Source organism: Nanorana parkeri, unplaced genomic scaffold (genome assembly GCF_000935625.1).
Source record: "Nanorana parkeri isolate BGI_ZX_2015 unplaced genomic scaffold, ASM93562v1 scaffold255, whole genome shotgun sequence".
Taxonomy (NCBI): Eukaryota; Metazoa; Chordata; class Amphibia; order Anura; family Dicroglossidae; genus Nanorana; species Nanorana parkeri.
In genome coordinates this window covers 704404-721937 of record NW_017306523.1, presented here as the reverse complement: position 1 = coordinate 721937, position 17534 = coordinate 704404, and the positions used below count along the sequence as shown (strand labels likewise).

The 17534-nt window shown below is 41.7% G+C and overlaps 1 protein-coding gene across 1 annotated transcript in view; it reads right to left on the bottom strand.

The window, feature by feature from the left end:
- Positions 1-13665, bottom strand: part of CEP192 (centrosomal protein 192) — a 101819-nt gene extending 88154 nt beyond the window's left edge. The window contains exons 1-3 of the mRNA XM_018556828.1: positions 13489-13665; positions 5743-5871; positions 4143-4267 (exon numbers count right to left, since the gene is read on the bottom strand). Coding sequence (XP_018412330.1) covers positions 4143-4267; positions 5743-5871; positions 13489-13655 — 421 coding nt within the window. The 5' untranslated portion in view covers positions 13656-13665. The remainder of the gene's footprint in view (positions 1-4142; positions 4268-5742; positions 5872-13488) is intronic.
- Positions 13666-17534: the final 3869 nt, after the last annotated feature.

Below are 17534 nucleotides of genomic sequence, written 5' to 3'. Positions count from 1 at the left end.
AGCAGGGGGTGGGGGGGGGGGCAAACTACAAAAAAGGTACAAGTACCTTTTTCTGCGATACACATTTCTTTTAGTACATTTTTCCTTTGTCAGCTCTGTATTGTATAGTCAGAAGACCCTCTGTTATTTTACAGTCTAGGGTAGATAACCTAGGACAGTGATATTACTATGGCAGTTGTCAAGTTATGACTCAACAGACATAGGTGAGCAAAATCAAGTCTTATTCATTATAAATGGCACTCAAATGCAAAAGGTCTGATCAACGTTGGAGCAGATTTTTCAGTTAAAAGTGACACTAAAAACTCAGGAGCTAAATCCTAAAAAATGAATTCTAAGTACCTTATAAACAAAAATTCATCTTATGTGTACCACTCGGCTGTAGATCCTCAAAATCATCTGAATTCATGCGGACACGGTCCTTCCTTCTGGAGGGTGGCTACTTTTGTTCTCCATGTACGTGTTTGTAAAGCAGCCACCGTTCCAAGATTGCTGCTGTGATGGCCTACAATCTCATTTTTTTAATTTATTAATTTGTATTGAGATTGTAGTCCATCACGGGAGCGAACTTGGGGCGGTGACTACTTTACAACACACACAGAGACCATGGAGAACAAAAGTAGCGACCCTCCAGAAGGAGGGAGTGTCATCACAAGCTCAAAGAGGATTTGGAGGATCTACAGCTGAGTGATACACAAAGATACATTTTTGTTAATAGTTGGGGTACTTACAAGCATTTTTAAAATTCCCGAGTTTAGTGTCACTTTAAGACCCCGTTCACATATAGCGACATACCTTTGCAGCGGCCGGGATAGCGCGACTTTCGGAGCTACGTTCCAGCGACGGTAGCGCGACCTTCTCAGTCGGGCTCCATAGAAAAAAAGCAAAATCGCGCAAAATCCGCTGAAAAAAGGGTCCGGTAGAAGCGACTTGCGACCGCGACGAGCGACATGGAGTTAGAGAACTATGGGGTCAGTGTTTTTCCCCATAGTTCTCCTTGGGGTAACGGGAGGACACAAACTAGCGCCCTCCCGTTACCCTAAGCTCAGTATACCGCGAGCTACAGCTCACGGTATACTGAGGCGCAGCACCTGGAGCGGATCCCGACTTAGATGACGGGATCCGCCCAGCTGCGTCAGTGACAGCTGGCTCTGCCTATCTAGAGGCAGAGCCAGCTGTACCCGCCCCCTCCCCCGTCCGTTCCGCCAGTCAGCGCTGGCAGATCGGAGCGGGGAGAGGGGAATCCAGCCCCTCCCCCTGTCACGGCAGAGAGCCGTGACAGGATCGAGAGGTGAGGGAACCCGGTATGTGTTCTCTCACCTCCCGATCTACTGAGCCGACCTGTGACAGTCTCATTGTCACAGGTCGGCTTAGAACTATGAGGTGAGTGGAAATCACTTATGTCATAGTTCTCCTTTAAGACAGCTCCATTGAATAGCATTGGCCGGCGACTTCTCACGATATCGCGGCGGAAATCGCGCGACAATTCGCTATATGTGAACGGGACCTAACAACCTCTTGACTTTAAGCGAATATGGAAGCCAGGTTGTCAAAAGTCTCTGCATCTTGAAGAGGTGCATTTCAACATACTCAAGCGTACAGCTGCCAATACACTATACATATTTCAGCCCATTCTTTATGAAATAGCAGAAATTTGCACAGTGGGCATCCTTCCGGCTGGCATCCCTCAATGATCTGCTTAGTCGTGAGAGCATTGAAGGTCAGACATGAGGCTCCAGTACAGCTTTAACCCCTTCGTGACGGGAGACGTACACTGTACGTCCAGCCACAAAGGGACCAAATGACTTTTTCAGACACCCGATACCTTAATATCGGGTGTCTGAGAGTCAAAGCAAAGCGGACACAGATGCCGGCTTTTGCCGGCATTCTGACAGCTTGTATAGATCGAGAGATATCTCTCTCAAGCTATACTGGCTTTTTTTTTTTTCTTTCATGAATAGATACAAAATGTGTCTATTCCTACAATGTATCTATTCCTGGAAGAAGAATGTTTGTTTGCTGATCGTTGTTGCAACAATCAGAAAACATTTAGTAACAGCTGAATCCTGAACTGCTGCAGGATCAGTGTCACTAACTTATTATCGGCTGTTCTGAAGTTTGAAGCAGCCTGATAATAACCAAAAATTTATTAATTTATCATGCAGTAACAGTGAGATTAATTCACAAAATCTGCTTGATATAATTAAATAAATAAAATAACATTTTTAAGTTAAAAAAAAAAGTGAAAAGTGTAAAAAAAATAAAAAAATGTGTAAAAAATAAAATAAAATAAGGGACAAATAAATGAATGTATTTATTGCATTTTTTTAGCTGTGCTGGTTTTGTAAAAAAAATACTACAAATCAAAACTGGGAAAAAAGTGTTTTTTTTAAACGGTTTTTTCCTCTTTTTTTATATTTTATTTGTCCTAAGTGAGGCGTTAGACGCACATATGTGATATAAATATGTAGCCCTATCTGTCCTCTAAAAAACAATATATAATATGTGTGGGTGCACTTTGTAAGAAAGTATATTACTGACGTGGAAGAATCACACAGCAAAAATGTCAAAAGTGTGTCAGTCATTTACGAACAGAAACTAAAAACAAGCTCAGTCATGAAGGGGTTAAAAAAAAAAAGAAGTTCTCACAGGTCGGCAATCATATTCAAGCATGACAGATAAGCAACTGACATTTTCAGACTCAAATGACCATTTCCATGCACCTCTCAAGAATTCAAGGCCTTCTTTGCTACTACATCATAAAATGCACAAGCTTTCCGAATTGGGCTCATACTGCCCCCCAGGGGCATCCAGAATCCAAGTCAAGGGCTGAAGCACCATTCCCCAAAACCTCATCTACCAAAGTCACAGGATGGCATTTATCAATGTTGGAGCACACAGAACCTAGAGCAGTTGCCTGTAGTAATCAGCGTGTCTCTCCAATTTAGCTTTGAAAACAAAAGACAGAAACTGATTGGTTGCCATGGGCAACATGCTGCAGATTCTGTTTGCTCCAGTTTTTATAAATTCCCTATTTCTTCCATGTAAGGTGCATTTGAAGTACACCTATGCCTAGACCATGTACATGACATTTTTTACATATTCTTAACCACTTTAGCACTCGGACCTGTATAACCCTTATGGAGCAGGTAAATTTAGACATTTCCACTATCGGCCTGTTTATTTTGCAATTACTTTATTACTTAACCACTTCAGGAACGACATACATACATATTGTCTTCCTGAAGTAGTTATAACAAGATCATGCCTGCAAGTGACCTAGGAGGCTGTAGAGCCGCCTGATCACTTACACAAATGTGAATGGGCAGCACTTTAAAAAAGGAAAATTCTCCTTTAAGGAAGTCTGGCTGCATTAAAGGAGAACTATGAGGTGAGTGCTTTTCACTCACCTCATAGTTTTAGCTGACCTGTGACAATGAGACTGTCACAGGTCGGCTCAGTAGATCGGGAGGTGAGCGAACACATACCGGCGTTCGCTCACCTCTCGATCCTGTCACGGCTCTCTGCCGTGATAGGGGAGGGGCTGGATTCCCCCCTCCCTGCTCCGCCAGCGCTGACTGGTGGATCGGACGGGGGAGGGGGCGGGTACAGCTGGCTCTGCCTCTAGATAGGTAGAGCCAGCTTCAGTCACGCAGCTGGGCGGATCCCGGCACAATTGTCGGGATCCACTTCAGCTGCGGCGTCGCAGTATACCGCAAGCAGCAGCTCGCAGTATGCTGCGGCGTCTCAGTATACCGCGAGCTACGGCTCGCGGTATACTGAGCCTAGGGTGACGGGAGGACGCTAGTTTGTTTCCTCCCGTTACCCTGAGAACTATGGGGAAAAGACTTAACCCCATAGTTCTCCTTTAAAGGGGAGACATTTATTCACACTATCCTCCCAACTCAAATCACATAAAAAGGTCTTATCTACTTAAAGGATAGAAAACACGGTCAAGTTTGCGTGCTGTGTTCCTGCCATTTATGCCATATTCTGATTAATTTTATTTTAAATCAGATAGAAGCAGATCTTACTTAGACACTGTACTGCAGATAACCCAGGAAAGTCTGTACTCGTAACTATTTTCAGATTTATGAAAAGAAAACTTGGATGGTCCACATTATATGAATTGGTTTTTGAAATACCATTTAGTTCAGTTGGCAAGAAGTCCAAAGCTGGGCCACTTGACTCCTTTGATGACTCGTCCCCACCAGCATTTTGCACTTGGTTTTTAACTTTTACAGCCCCGATAAATGCATCTAGGTCCTCTCTGTTAAAAGTAATGTGTAAACACACAGGTATAAGATACAAGCACACACTTATATGACCACATAAAAGAACATAATGAAAAGAAGTCACAATGCTTATTTCATTAAAGTGTCGGGTGCATTGCTGACAATGAAAATGAATGACAAAATTGAGGACAACATTTATATACATGGCCGCTACTTATAGGATCACTTCTTAATTTATCTCCCACCAGCTCGTTTTAGAACATATTTTTTCCATAAATAGCAAGCTTTTCTAATTAGGGGGTAAGGCCAGATTTAAACCTGTGGGAGCTCATCAACACATGTTGGTAACACCATTTGAACACAAGCTTTAGGGGCATCCCACTCATTTCAATTGGCCACTCATTTCTTGTTATAACTACTTCAGCATGTGAACACAGTCAACCATGCAGCTTACATTGCAATGCACCACAACACCGATACAAAATACATATGCAATGTGCTACTCTGCATTTGCCAACATTTAGGTGAGCGTAAACAAGTGGGAAAACGCACATCCATAAGTGTAAGTACACCCAAAAGGTGAGGGGTTGCTTGGAGTTGGGTTTAAAAAAAAAAAAAAAAGTATCACTAAAAATGTTACATTGTTAATTTACCCACCAGTGGACCAAATGCATATAGCACTTGGTCCTATTTGGATTGTTGGCCCCACTGCGAAATACAAGCTCCCCTTTATTTAGGTTACTAGTGGCTGTAGCTTCACCTGAGTCTGAAGCCTAAAATATAGCATTCCTGTAAAGAGGAGGCACGGCCAGCAGCAAGCCCCTGGCCCCTCTCTTAGCCGTTTACCATTATGAATGATTAATCAGCACTACAGGGTTGTGTGATAGCAGTCAGCAGCTCTAGCTCTAACAGGGCAGTGGCAGGTCTACCACACAGGCCACAGTCATTCAGAAATGATCATTCAAGACTGCAAGGCTGTTATCCATCTGCCAGAGCTGCCTGTAAGGACACAGCATGGCAGATGGATCACAGCCCTGAAGTGCTGAATGAGTTCATGAATGAACAATCAGTGCCGCAGGGGCTGTGTCATACACTGTACTGGCCCGTAAAGTGCTGACTGTTCATTTATAAAATCACTCGGCACTGCAGGGCTATGATCTGCCAGGGCAGTTCTGTAAATACACTGCCCTGGCAGACAGATCATAGCCCACAGCACTGAGTAATCACTTACTAGCAGCACTAGTGTCCAGAGCTGCCCCTGCTGCCAAATACCAGCATCGTCTCCTTGCTAGCTGCGAGGATGTACAGAAGGGCTTAAACTTTTCAACCCTGATGCTTGGCAATGGCAGGACACTTTTTTTTTTAATGTTAAAAAGGGAAAATAAATAAACACTAAAATGTGGAGTCATAAAAGCAAGTTCATCCAGTGTAACCCCAAGCAACAGTAAGTAAGCCTTTAGGAGACCAAGTTGTATGCTAAAAAGGAGATTGGAGAAATCTTGTTACTTACAGATCATCCTTAAAGCTCAAGGCAAATTTTCCATTTTGGTTTCCACTAGAGTGACATAACTTAGAAATATGATCTGTTGTCACTGGTAACTTTTCACTTTCTAGGTAAGATGCTTGGACATCTGGAAGTCTAGAAATAAAATAGTGTAAAAACAAGCAGCACAAACTGGAAGGATATCTTCATATAAAAACACACACACCATTTTTTCCAGACCAAGTACAAGTAGCGATACATGTCCAATACCTTTTTGTTTAGTTTGATGTGACAGTTTTTCTAAAGCAATACAGACTAATGATTTCAGGACAGTGGAGGAGCGCCAGTACCTAGTCACAGCTGCAACCCTGGTAGATCTAGTGATAAATGCCAATTATCGGAACCAATACAGATACTGGTATCTGAACATCCATAGCCAGAACAGGAATGTTTACCCAAGTCAGAATCAGGTCTGCTTCTCTTTGAGCTGTGCTACATCTGGTGCATCCCTAAGGCCCCATTAACACTGAGCGATTTATCGCGCGATTTTTGCAGTGATATCGCTCTATGTAGCTTCCCCAATCCATTTCAAATGGAGCTGTTCACATCTCGCCGCTCAATATCACTTGTAGCTCGTCGCTCCTACATGACCCTTTTTTCTGCGGATTTCGAGCGATTTTGCTCCTGATTGCATACAGCCCAATGCGATAAGTCGCACCATATCGCGCAATTTTCATGTCGCTCAGTGTGAATGGGGCCTTATGGTTGACGTAGGACACGTCTGTGGCATTGACCAACTAAACCTGGGTCAGGTGATGCTGCAGCAAATAGGTCCAGCGAAGAACGAACAACTAAACTGCCCTGAATTCAAGATATTGAAAGGAAGCCAAGCTTTCTACACATCCAAGTCCCCTGAACTGAGAGGGCATCCAGGAATGCTCCCTAGTCTGACAGCATGACTACTTTTCTCCACTTTAGGCCTGGTTCACACCTGGGTGTTTTACTGCGCATTCCTACGCGCTGTAAAACGCTCAACATGTGAGAAATAATAATTGCCTATGGGCATGGTTCCCACCTGGGCATATTTCAGCGCGTAGGAACACGCTGAAAAACGCCCTACTCCCAAAGAAGTACGGAAGCTTCTTTGGGGCGTATTTTCCACGCACATCCATTAGGATACAGCCGGATAGCGCTCGGAAACGTGCGTTTGTAGCGCGTTTCTTTTACCGCAAACGCGCATATACGCCCAGGTGTGCACCCAGCCTTAAAGTGTCTGACTGATTGCAAGATTGAAGACATGTGATACCACATAAAGAAAAAAAAAGTGATCACTATGACCCAATTATTTACAATCGTTTCTATACCAACAAATCTGTCCAGGCCATTTTAGAAGAGCTATGTAGAATAAGCAATAAACGCTTTTCATGCTTTCTTTTACGATAGAACTTTATTCCAGTCTTGGTACGATAACTGAGGGTCATTAAGTCGCACACTAAATGGACTTTCAAAATATTTTTTGCAACATGAATCCAGATCATTACACTAGAGGTCATTTAGAATTTTTTTAAATCATTTTCTTTATTAAAAATATTTAATATGTTTACAATCACACATCAAAAACAGAGTAAATAAAATAAACCAGTATAATGCAGTATAATGCTCATCAAGGTTCAATTTGCAATGACTTCTCATGTCTGTGGTAAGAGTGTGCATCAACATTATTGAAGACAATAAGGTTATGAAATGAGAAACTCAAACAGGTAACGGTCAGAATGTTTATTCTGATAAAATAAATTTATAAAAACAGGCAAGGATCTGAATTTAAAAAGGAGATTCCCAACTTATTTTCACAAATCAATTAATAACTCTTAAGTTCTTTATTTGCGCTAACCTGAAGACGAAATAAAAACAAACAATAATGTACAAAAATATATATATTTATTAACTAAAATCAGTGCAAAATAAATCAAAATATAACTGGTGACAAAAAAAAAATATGGATCAAAATTCCAATAATTTTGATCAGCAAGATAATAAAATAAAACCACAGGGTATTATTTCAAATATTAAAGAAACAAAACTAAGTAACTCCTGGAATACGATTAGTAACTTCCCAGTAGCCAAGCATAATGTGACAAAATAACGTGCAGATTCAACACGTGACCTCTCCCAGCAACAGATCTAAAAAAAAGTCAAATTTCTACCTGGCATGTACGAACTTATAATAATATGCACATGACTGGCTATGAGCCAAGAATCTATTTCAGATAAAGACAAACTTCCATTAGGTGATTTTATTTTTATGTATATATCACAACTAAACCATTGACTAGAAACTGAAATCAGCTTCAAGGAGACTCCATAAATATTTATCCCAAGATTGAAAGGGAGACAATTTTTACTGCAGATAAAATCTAACTCCAATTCAATCCTGATGCTAACAAGGACCAAATGGTTTAGTTAGATATATATGGCTAGTCAATTGCCTATAGATAACTAGAAATCTATACTTTACCAAAAATTGAAAAATCTTTTGTCTAAGAGATGTCAGAATTGTGTCAATGTAGTGTCCTTTTTTTCAGTTTTTTTTAGTTATACACACTCTTAAATTTCTCCTAACTTATCACCCAAAAAATGTGGGAGGAAAAAGCTCATCTCAACCTAATTATGACATCACACTCAGATCACCTTGCTACAAATTACCTGAAGAGGGCAATGTTGTGCTAGGAATAATTTTGGATTTTTCATTAAAATTCCAATATTATTCCATGAGATTACCTCTAACCTAAGTCCATAAAATTACAAATTAAATCAGATATCTTGACATACCTGGTCAGACTTACTGTCTCTTTAAGAGGTGTATAGCTTGAGAAAGTCTGAGCAAGACCAACAAATTAAATTTTCTTCTACATTGCATTGAGAATAAAATAATAATTTCTACTAAGACACAGTGGTTACTCACATTATTTCACTGATTACAAAATAATATACCCAACATAATTATTTGTACTTTTTTTTAAATGCCATATTAATTATACTAAAACCGTATGTTTCAATAAGTACAACCAAATAATATATAAGTAATATAGGTTGAATATTACAACACACACACACACACACACACACACCTTGAAAAATCAGGACGGGGAGCAATTTTAAGGCTTGACATGTTTGGTGTCTACCCGACGTGACCCGGTCTTTTATATTTTAGCAAAAATATGGGTAAGAACAGATGTTTTATAACATATTGTATGGAAACTGTTTTTAAAAATGTACTGTACTTTTTCATTATATAGTAAAAAATAACCCCCCAGTGGTGATTTTATATACCACCAAAAGAAAGCTCTATCTGTCCCCCAAAAATATTAACATAAATTGCAAGGCTATAGTCTGGTCATGCTGACTGGTGACATTTTTGACTGACGAGGCGCATCAACATTTTTCAAGACACACACACACACACACACTATATAAAATTTATCTATATCTATCCATTTCAAGTAAATATTTAAATGCTTCATGCAATAATTATTATAGCAACGACAACTGAAATTACCAAATCCATTCATATAATAATAATGTATACAAGGTAACTTTTATGTTGAGCTCTTTTTCCTAGGATGAGAAAAGGTACAAAAAAAAAAAAACAAAAAAAAAAATCATGGTAGTCTCTTTTGTTCTTTGTTAAGTTTGAGACATGGCAATTCCATCAATCTCAGTCTAACACAGTCTAGTACCATGGCTAGTCCTTATCTCGTCGTTGTCCGGTACCCCCACAATATACAACCTGGGAATGTATGTGGTAAGGTTCAGAGAATCGCTGATGTTAGAGTCTTTGTCCAGAAACTATGAACTCAAAATTCACTGACGGAATAGAGTGAACAAAAATGGCTTCCAGGATGCCAATGTTACATTATGTAGAATAACATGTTTAGGCCTTATAGTTTAATTCCTTTTAGCCCAATAGTTCTGACATAACATAAAAACAGAAGCATAAAGTAGGTAAAAAAAAAAAAAGGGGGTGAAGAGGAGAGGAGAAAACAAAAAGAGGGGGGCAACCTGGATAAGGATAAGAGGAAGAAATAGCAAAGATTAGGCTTCTGCACCTCACTACCATGGGAGGAAGAATTCCCAGATATTTTTCCCCACAACAAATCCTGGAGGAGCACGGGAGGAAGATTCTAGAAGGCTTCAAGGAGACCACACCTTTTCAAATTTGTAAATGGAGTAACTCAACCGAGCAGTGAGATATTCCAAAATGGTGCACATCATGAATCTTCTGGAGCCGGTCTAAATTAGAGGGAGCTTTGCCTGCCATTTCAAAGCCATCAGGCATCTTGCTGCTGGGAGAACATGATTAACAAGCTTGGAACATGTCTTAGTCATGCGTGGGAAAGGGAGGCCCAAGAGCAGATGGATGGGATTGTCTGCTATGTTTAGATCCAACAGACATCTAAGATATAACACGCTCTCAAACATGGGGTATCCTGAGACATTCCCAGTAAATTTACCAGTATGCTTTGTACATCACCAACACAGAGGTTAGCAAAATGCTTTTGGTTTGTAGTTCTGGAGTACAGTACCAATGGTAAAGAATTTTGTACTGTTTTCCCTTATATAGGGAACAAATAGACATATTGTTGGCGTTGGACCAGATTTCCATGTCCAATGTTCATCCCAAAGCCGCCTCCCACTAAGAATTGGTTCACACCTGGACATTTTTCAGCGCTGCAAACGCTCAAGAGGTGAAATCCTATTAATCCCTATGGGCATGGTTCCCACCTGGGCGTATTTCAGCCCGTTCTGTCGCGCTGAAAAACGCCCTACGCTCGGAAAAGTACTTGAGCTTCTTTTTCATGCGTGGGGCAGATTTCAGCGATTATCCATGGTATTCACGTGTGGCTCGGGGTTAATTTCCTGTACCAAAGCGGTAACCCCGAGCCACACTCAGAAATAGAGCGTAGGTCTTACCTTGTCCGCGATCAGCCGCTGTGTCCTCTGGCCCGCTGCCGACATCCGTCCGTTGTGAGCGTCCATGTCGCAGAGGGGCGGAACCCGCAGGAAATTTAAACGTTTTTTAAAAACACGAAAAACAGAGGAGAAAAAAAATCATCAGATGGAGCGGTCTATAATAGAAAAACAGGCAGTACAATGTATCAAAAGTTTTATGAAAATAAAGAAATAGAAAACATAAAACAAAATTGCATCAAAAAACCACCAACTGACAAAGACATTTAAAATCAATAAAAAGCAAGTCCTCCTTAGTATGGCCCGAGTGAAAAAAAAGGTGCAGTTGAAAATATATTTCGACCAAGTGGTCAAAAAACTAACTTTAAGCACAAGCGCTGTATAGAAAAAGCAGATACATATGTATCAAATGAAGAGTTACTCACTGTACAGTGTATTTGGATGGTTAGGCAGTCCCTGCAGGGAGTAGTATTGAAGCTGTGTCCACACGATCCAGACTCTGAAATCTGTTTCAATCAATTGTGGTGATATGACCAAGATGGAAAGGTGCTGCACGGTCTATTCTGACTGTATCCAGTCCTCCCTGTATGCCCACGATTTACCTCCTCGACAGCGCTGGCTGTTTGAAGTCCTTTTTGGAGTTTTCTCACTATAAGCAAATCAAGCTACAGCATAGAAGTGGTGGACTCGGATACCTGCGTCCAATTGTCTATTGGAGGACATTTACTCGCTGTGAGAGCCTGCTGTGTGAACCCACGGATAGATCCCCAGCCGGCGATGTGTTTAATATACCGGCTGTGACAACACTGACAGATTTTCAACCTGCCACGCAAGTGATATCTGATTCATGGATTTCCATCTATCTGTGCCTTCAAGTGCACCCGCATGTGTGGAATAAAATCTTTAAACCTCATCCAGCAACATAGATTGTGGATCACCCTGCAGGTGGATGTCAGTGTGGAGACCTTGCAGCACCTTTCCATCTTGGTCATATCACCACAATTGATTGAAACAGATTTCAGAGTCTGGATCGTGTGGACACAGCGGACACAGCTTCAATACTACTCCCTGCAGGGACTGCCTAACCATCCAAATACACTGTACAGTGAGTAACTCTTCATTTGATACATATGTATCTGCTTTTTCTATACAGCGCTTGTGCTTAAAGTTAGTTTTTTGACCATTTGGTCGAAATATATTTTCAACTGCACCTTTTTTTTACTCGGGCCATACTAAGGAGGACTTGCCTTTTATTGATTTTAAATGTCTTTGTCAGTTGGTGGTTTTTTGATGCGATTTTGTTTTATGTTGTTTTCTATTTCTTTATTTTCATAAAATTTTTGATACATTGTACTGCCTGTTTTTCTATTATAGACAGCTCCATCTTATGGGATTTCGTATTTAGGGGAGCCTTGCTTGTTATTTGATAGATTATTGAAACCCAGGAGACCTGTCTTTACCACTCGCTACTATATACGTGACTCCCTTTCCTCTTATTTTGCTGATAGAAAAAAAAAATCATACCGCCAGTGGGTGAAAACACGTGTCGAACGCGCATTTCATTGGACAAACAACGTGCTTCAAACGCAAGGGCAAACACGCGCATAAAAACGAACCTATTAGGAACGCCCAGGTCTGAACCAAACCTTAAGCATATATTTTTTTCCAGGAAAGGGGTCAGCCTGGATAGAGTTCAGAAGTCTATAGTGATCGGAGATAAGATGCTTACAAGTAGGACCATCCAAACAGTATCTCAAAACAGGGTCAGTGGAGAAAGTTATGGCAGCAGAGATAGAATATCCATAATGTTTGATCTGAAGATAGGTAAAGAGGGATCTCAACGAAAGTTTAAATCTAGTGCGTAGATCAGCAAAAGGGTAAAAGAATCCTATCTATGGTATGCATAACATCCTTAAAGCGGAATAAGGAACTAATCGGACCAAGGGCAAGCTGCATGATGGTCAAGGGAGGCCTAAAGCAAAAGGTATGTATAGGAACGATCGCATGGGGGTAGTGGGAAAGGTCAGATTAAATTTAACCCCAGCATATTGCCAAATATCACTGGTATACATCATGGAAGACAACTAGGGTGGAGTCAAGAGAGAATGTTCCTGGCCAGAAAAGGGAGTTAAGATGGAGATCCAAAAGCTCTCTGTCCAACAGTAGGGGAGGGCGGAAAAAAAGGACCATGAGGCCAGATGGTGGAGGGGGGGCACCAGATAGTATTTGAGAATACTATGCAGCCCAGGCCACCCTGCGATTTGGAGGTCACCAGCACAAGCCTGGTTTTCCAAAGTAAATTAAAAAAAGGGAGCGTTTGAGGCTTTGAAATCAGACATAGGGATTTTAATAGGCAGTGTTTCAAAGTAATAATGCAACTTAGGAAGAAGTGTCATTTTAAAGTAAGGTCATTTTGCCTATCCAAGGCCAGGTGTATGATCACCACCTCTGCAGGTAGGCCCTAAGCTCCCGGAATAAAGGAAGGTAGTTATTTAGAATTTTAACTGGGGTGAAGAAATATTTCAGTAATTTGTAAATACAATGTAGACTTTCCCCCCTTCAAATCAGTAAGAAAAAATCAATTAGAAATCTCTTTTAATGCCAACCTGTAACACTAGAACATGCAAAAGACCAAGGTGAGCAAAAATTTCTACTTGGCCCTTACACTTATGCCTACAAAATGAAAGAAGACTAAGTTTAGATATTCTTGTATAAGCACAGGCATGACTGGTTCTGTGTACACAACTTAACAAATAGACATAAAAATACATTTTAAAAAAAAGAAGAATCGATGGCATAGCTTACCTTTCAATAGCAGTGCGGGCTTTTGCAACAGTAGATGCAGCAACTGGTAAACCTAAATTTGAAGTGAGGGTGCAGTTATCGAGAGTTTCACCAAGGTTGCTGCTCATTGACTCAGCCAAGAAGCTTGGAAAAGTTTCATCTTCTATGTTGACATATCGTTCAGACATTGTAAAGCTCTACCCTATACAGAACAAACATACAATTAGAAAAAAAGCCCACTAGAATTCTAATTCATCAACCTAGTCTTTTTTTTTACAAACTAATTCCAGTTAAGATGTTGATGCTGTTAGACTAGAGCATACTATAAAGCAGTGGGCTCAAAGTACCGTCCCCCCGAGCCTGTACTTTTGGCCCACAGCCAGCTCAAGTCAGGTACCCGGTCACGGACTGCGTACCTGACTTGCGGGAGGAGATCCACGGTCTGCATCTCTGTCGGATGCAGACCGCAAAGCTGCTCCTTTGTGCCAACACTCAGATCTTTTTTTAATATAACTAACCGATTAGTTGATAAAATAATCGTGTAACTAATCGATGAAAAAACAGTCAATGTCAGAACAAAACTGCATGCACAATTATTTGCAATTGCACTGGAACGCACAGCATTGCGGTACGGTGCATTCCAGTGAGGGCGATCACACTGTTGGCGGGAGGCACATTTGGGGTGCGTAATATAGTGGGTAGTGGGCTGGTGCATTAGCCTGTCTGCAATCGGCCATTTCAAATTGCAATAGCCAATAACAGGATGGCTATTGCACCCATCCACTGCTTGCTGTGCCCTCCTCCCAGGGTGGAGGAGAGAGCTAGGGGATCCAACCAACTTATCCATAATAAAAATTGTTGAAAACTATTCTCATTATCGATCTATTGGTTGCAGCCCTACTCTGTGTATGCGGCAGCACTTTGTGCAATGGCTGCATGAAAATCCAGTCCACTTTTACAGTCAAGCTCAGTAGTAATGCTCTTCAAGCAACTATGTATTTGACAACAAACACAGACTGGTAACATGATGCTACTCAGGAATTTAACACCGAGTATAAGAGCAGAGACCCTGTTAGTACACAGCAGCCACATAGTATTTTGGCAAAGTACTATACTACATGGTTTAAACCTGGTTAAACTAACGCACCGCATGCCTGTAGTTCTGTGATCAGTTCAGTGCTTACGCGCCACTCCCGCCCGGCCATGCACAATGAGTGGCAGTGTCTGGGATATATTACTTGTATATAAATACATTTTATGTTAATGCATATTCTCAAACTTATAAGCAGGAAAGAGTTCAAAAGTGATTGATATGCAGAACACCGAGTAAAAACACATACAAAGACAACAAAATGCCAGAAGCCACCTGTCACAGACGTATCAAAGATGTCATGCTTTAGTCTCCTTACATATTCTGTCTTACGGGATTCCAAATACAATGTAAAGGAGCTCAAAAAGCAAGAGAAACTGTAGCATTACTTAGGAATATCTGTGAACTGTTTCATAACAGATTGAACTAATTTTGTCAGTTTATAGTCATAGTTTTATTAAATTTCAGCATTGGAACCTTCATTTCCTTAGGTCTTTTATTTGGGAAAAGAGCAGGGAAAATAAATTGCTAACCCTAATGGAGATTGTGACATGTTAAAAGAATGAATTAAAATATTTATGTACTAAGAAAAAAGTATTTCCGTGTAGTTAAACCTAAAATCTCCAACAAAAGATTCACGATAAAAATATATTAGAATTTACAACAAGGCATGATGCCAAACATACGGGGGGGGAATTTATCAAACCTGGAGCAGACAGAATCTGGAGCAGTTGCCCATGGCAACCAATCAGCTTCTCTCTCCATTTCGTTAAGTTAAACTTTGAAAATGAAAGATAGAATCTGATAGGCTGTCATGCACAGCAGCTCCAGATTTTATCTGCTCCTGTTTCGAAAAAAAACCTCACTGTATTTTACAAAAACTGGAATTCTCAGGTGCTGCAGTGGTACATTATAAAAAGGTAAGCACAGACTCCTTGTGAAACCTGTAGTCAAGTGAACCAATTACTTTCTTCAGTTCACCTTAAGATTTAGGGCAACTACTATAAAAAAAAAAGCTCTCATTCAGCTGGAGTCACCCCTAACCTTTACTAGATACTTACTAGGCAAACAGAAACCTGAGTGTACAACAATCACATCATCACCTATTAAAAGGCTAAAGCTTGGTACACAGTTATCTTTCGAAAAATATGACAGATGACTCCATCCACACTAAACAGATGACCTAATCTCTAGCTGTGTACATCGCATTGTGCAACTGCAATGCTGCAAGCTTCATTCGGCCAACCAATTTTCCAACATGTTCCTTCTGCAAAAGTCGATCTAATGATTGACCTATTTTAAGGGAATTTCAGCAAATCACATCATGGTTTAAACCTGGTTAAACTGGCACATGGCATGCCCGAGTTCTTTGGTCAGACTGGTGTTTACGCGCCACCCCCGCCCACCTCAGTTGGAGAGACAGCGCTCGGGATAGGTGGCATTGGCAGAAAAAGATCACAAAGAGGGACCAGTTTGCACATCTGTCTACTACTGGCGAGCTACAAGACACTGTGGTAACACATGGCATGCCTATATCCTCATGGTCAGCCTGCTTCTTAAAAAGTCTCCCTTGTCCAGCCATGCACAATTCCCGATGGGATATGCGACACTGACAGAAGCCTACGATGGCTGTGATATGTGACACTTGTTGGTTATGCGTTTAGATGAAGCATTGAGATCTTGCGGAATGCTTAAAGGAGAACTATGAGGTGAGTGCTTCTCACTCACCTCATAGTTCTAGCAGACCTGTGACAATGAGACTATCACAGGTCGGCTCAGTAGATCGGGAAGTGAGCGAACACATACCGGCGTTCGCTCACCTCTCGATCCTGTTGCGGCTCTCTGTCTTGACAGGGGAAGGGCTGGATTCCCCCCTCCGCCAGCACTGACTGGCGTAACGGACGGGGAGGGGGCGGGTACAGCTGGCTCTGCCTCCAGATAGACAGAGCCAGCCGTCAGTCACGCACCTGGGCAGATCCAGACATAATTGTCGGGATCCGCTTCAGCTGCGGTGTCTCAGTATACCACGAGCTACAGCTCGCGGTATACTGAGCCTAGGGTGACGGGAGGACGCTAGTTTGTGTCCTCCCATTACCCTAAGGAGAACTATGAGGAAAAGCCTTAACCCCATAGTTCTCCTTTAAGTTTTACTTCCTTAGAATGACATTACGTTTGAATAAAGCATTGTGCAGGAGAAAGATGTCATAGACTAACATTGCAATAAAGCGCCATCGACAGCTCAAAGGACATAACAGTATATCGGTACATTAGAATGTCAGTAATACAAGCATTACACATCAGCATATGCTGTTGCATCTCCAACAACACGGACAGAAGCCACCGATGGCTGGGATGGGCGACACGGACAGAAGCCCCCGATGGCTGGGATGGGCGACACGGACAGAAGCCACCGATGGCTGGGATGGGCGACACGGACAGAAGCCACCGATGGCTGGGATGGGCGACACGGACAGAAGCCACCGATGGCTGGGATGGGCGGCACGGACAGAAGCCGATGATTGTCACAAGGAGTCTCCACCTCCACTGCTTGGAGCCCAGGTTACATATCTAGATTGCAGTCAAGTGATGGCTTGTACAAAAAAGTAAAAAGGTAATTACAATTTTTTTAATAAAGGGGCTTGAATTATATCACATGGTAAACAATACAACAAGGAAAGGGTTCGATCTCAAATTAAAAAGGAGAACTATGGGGTTAAGGCTTTTCCCCATAGTTCTCCTTAGGGTAACCGGAGGACACAAACTAGCGTCCTCCCATCACCCTAGGCTCAGTATACCACGAGCTGTAGCTCGCGGTATACTGAGACGCCGCAGCTGAAGCGGATCCTGACAATTGTGCCGGGATCCGCCCAGCTGTGTGACTGACAGCTGGCTCTGCCTATCTAGAGGCCGAGCCAGCTGTACCCACCCCCTCCCGTTCCGCCAGTCAGCGCTGGCAGATCGGAGCGGGGAGGGGGGA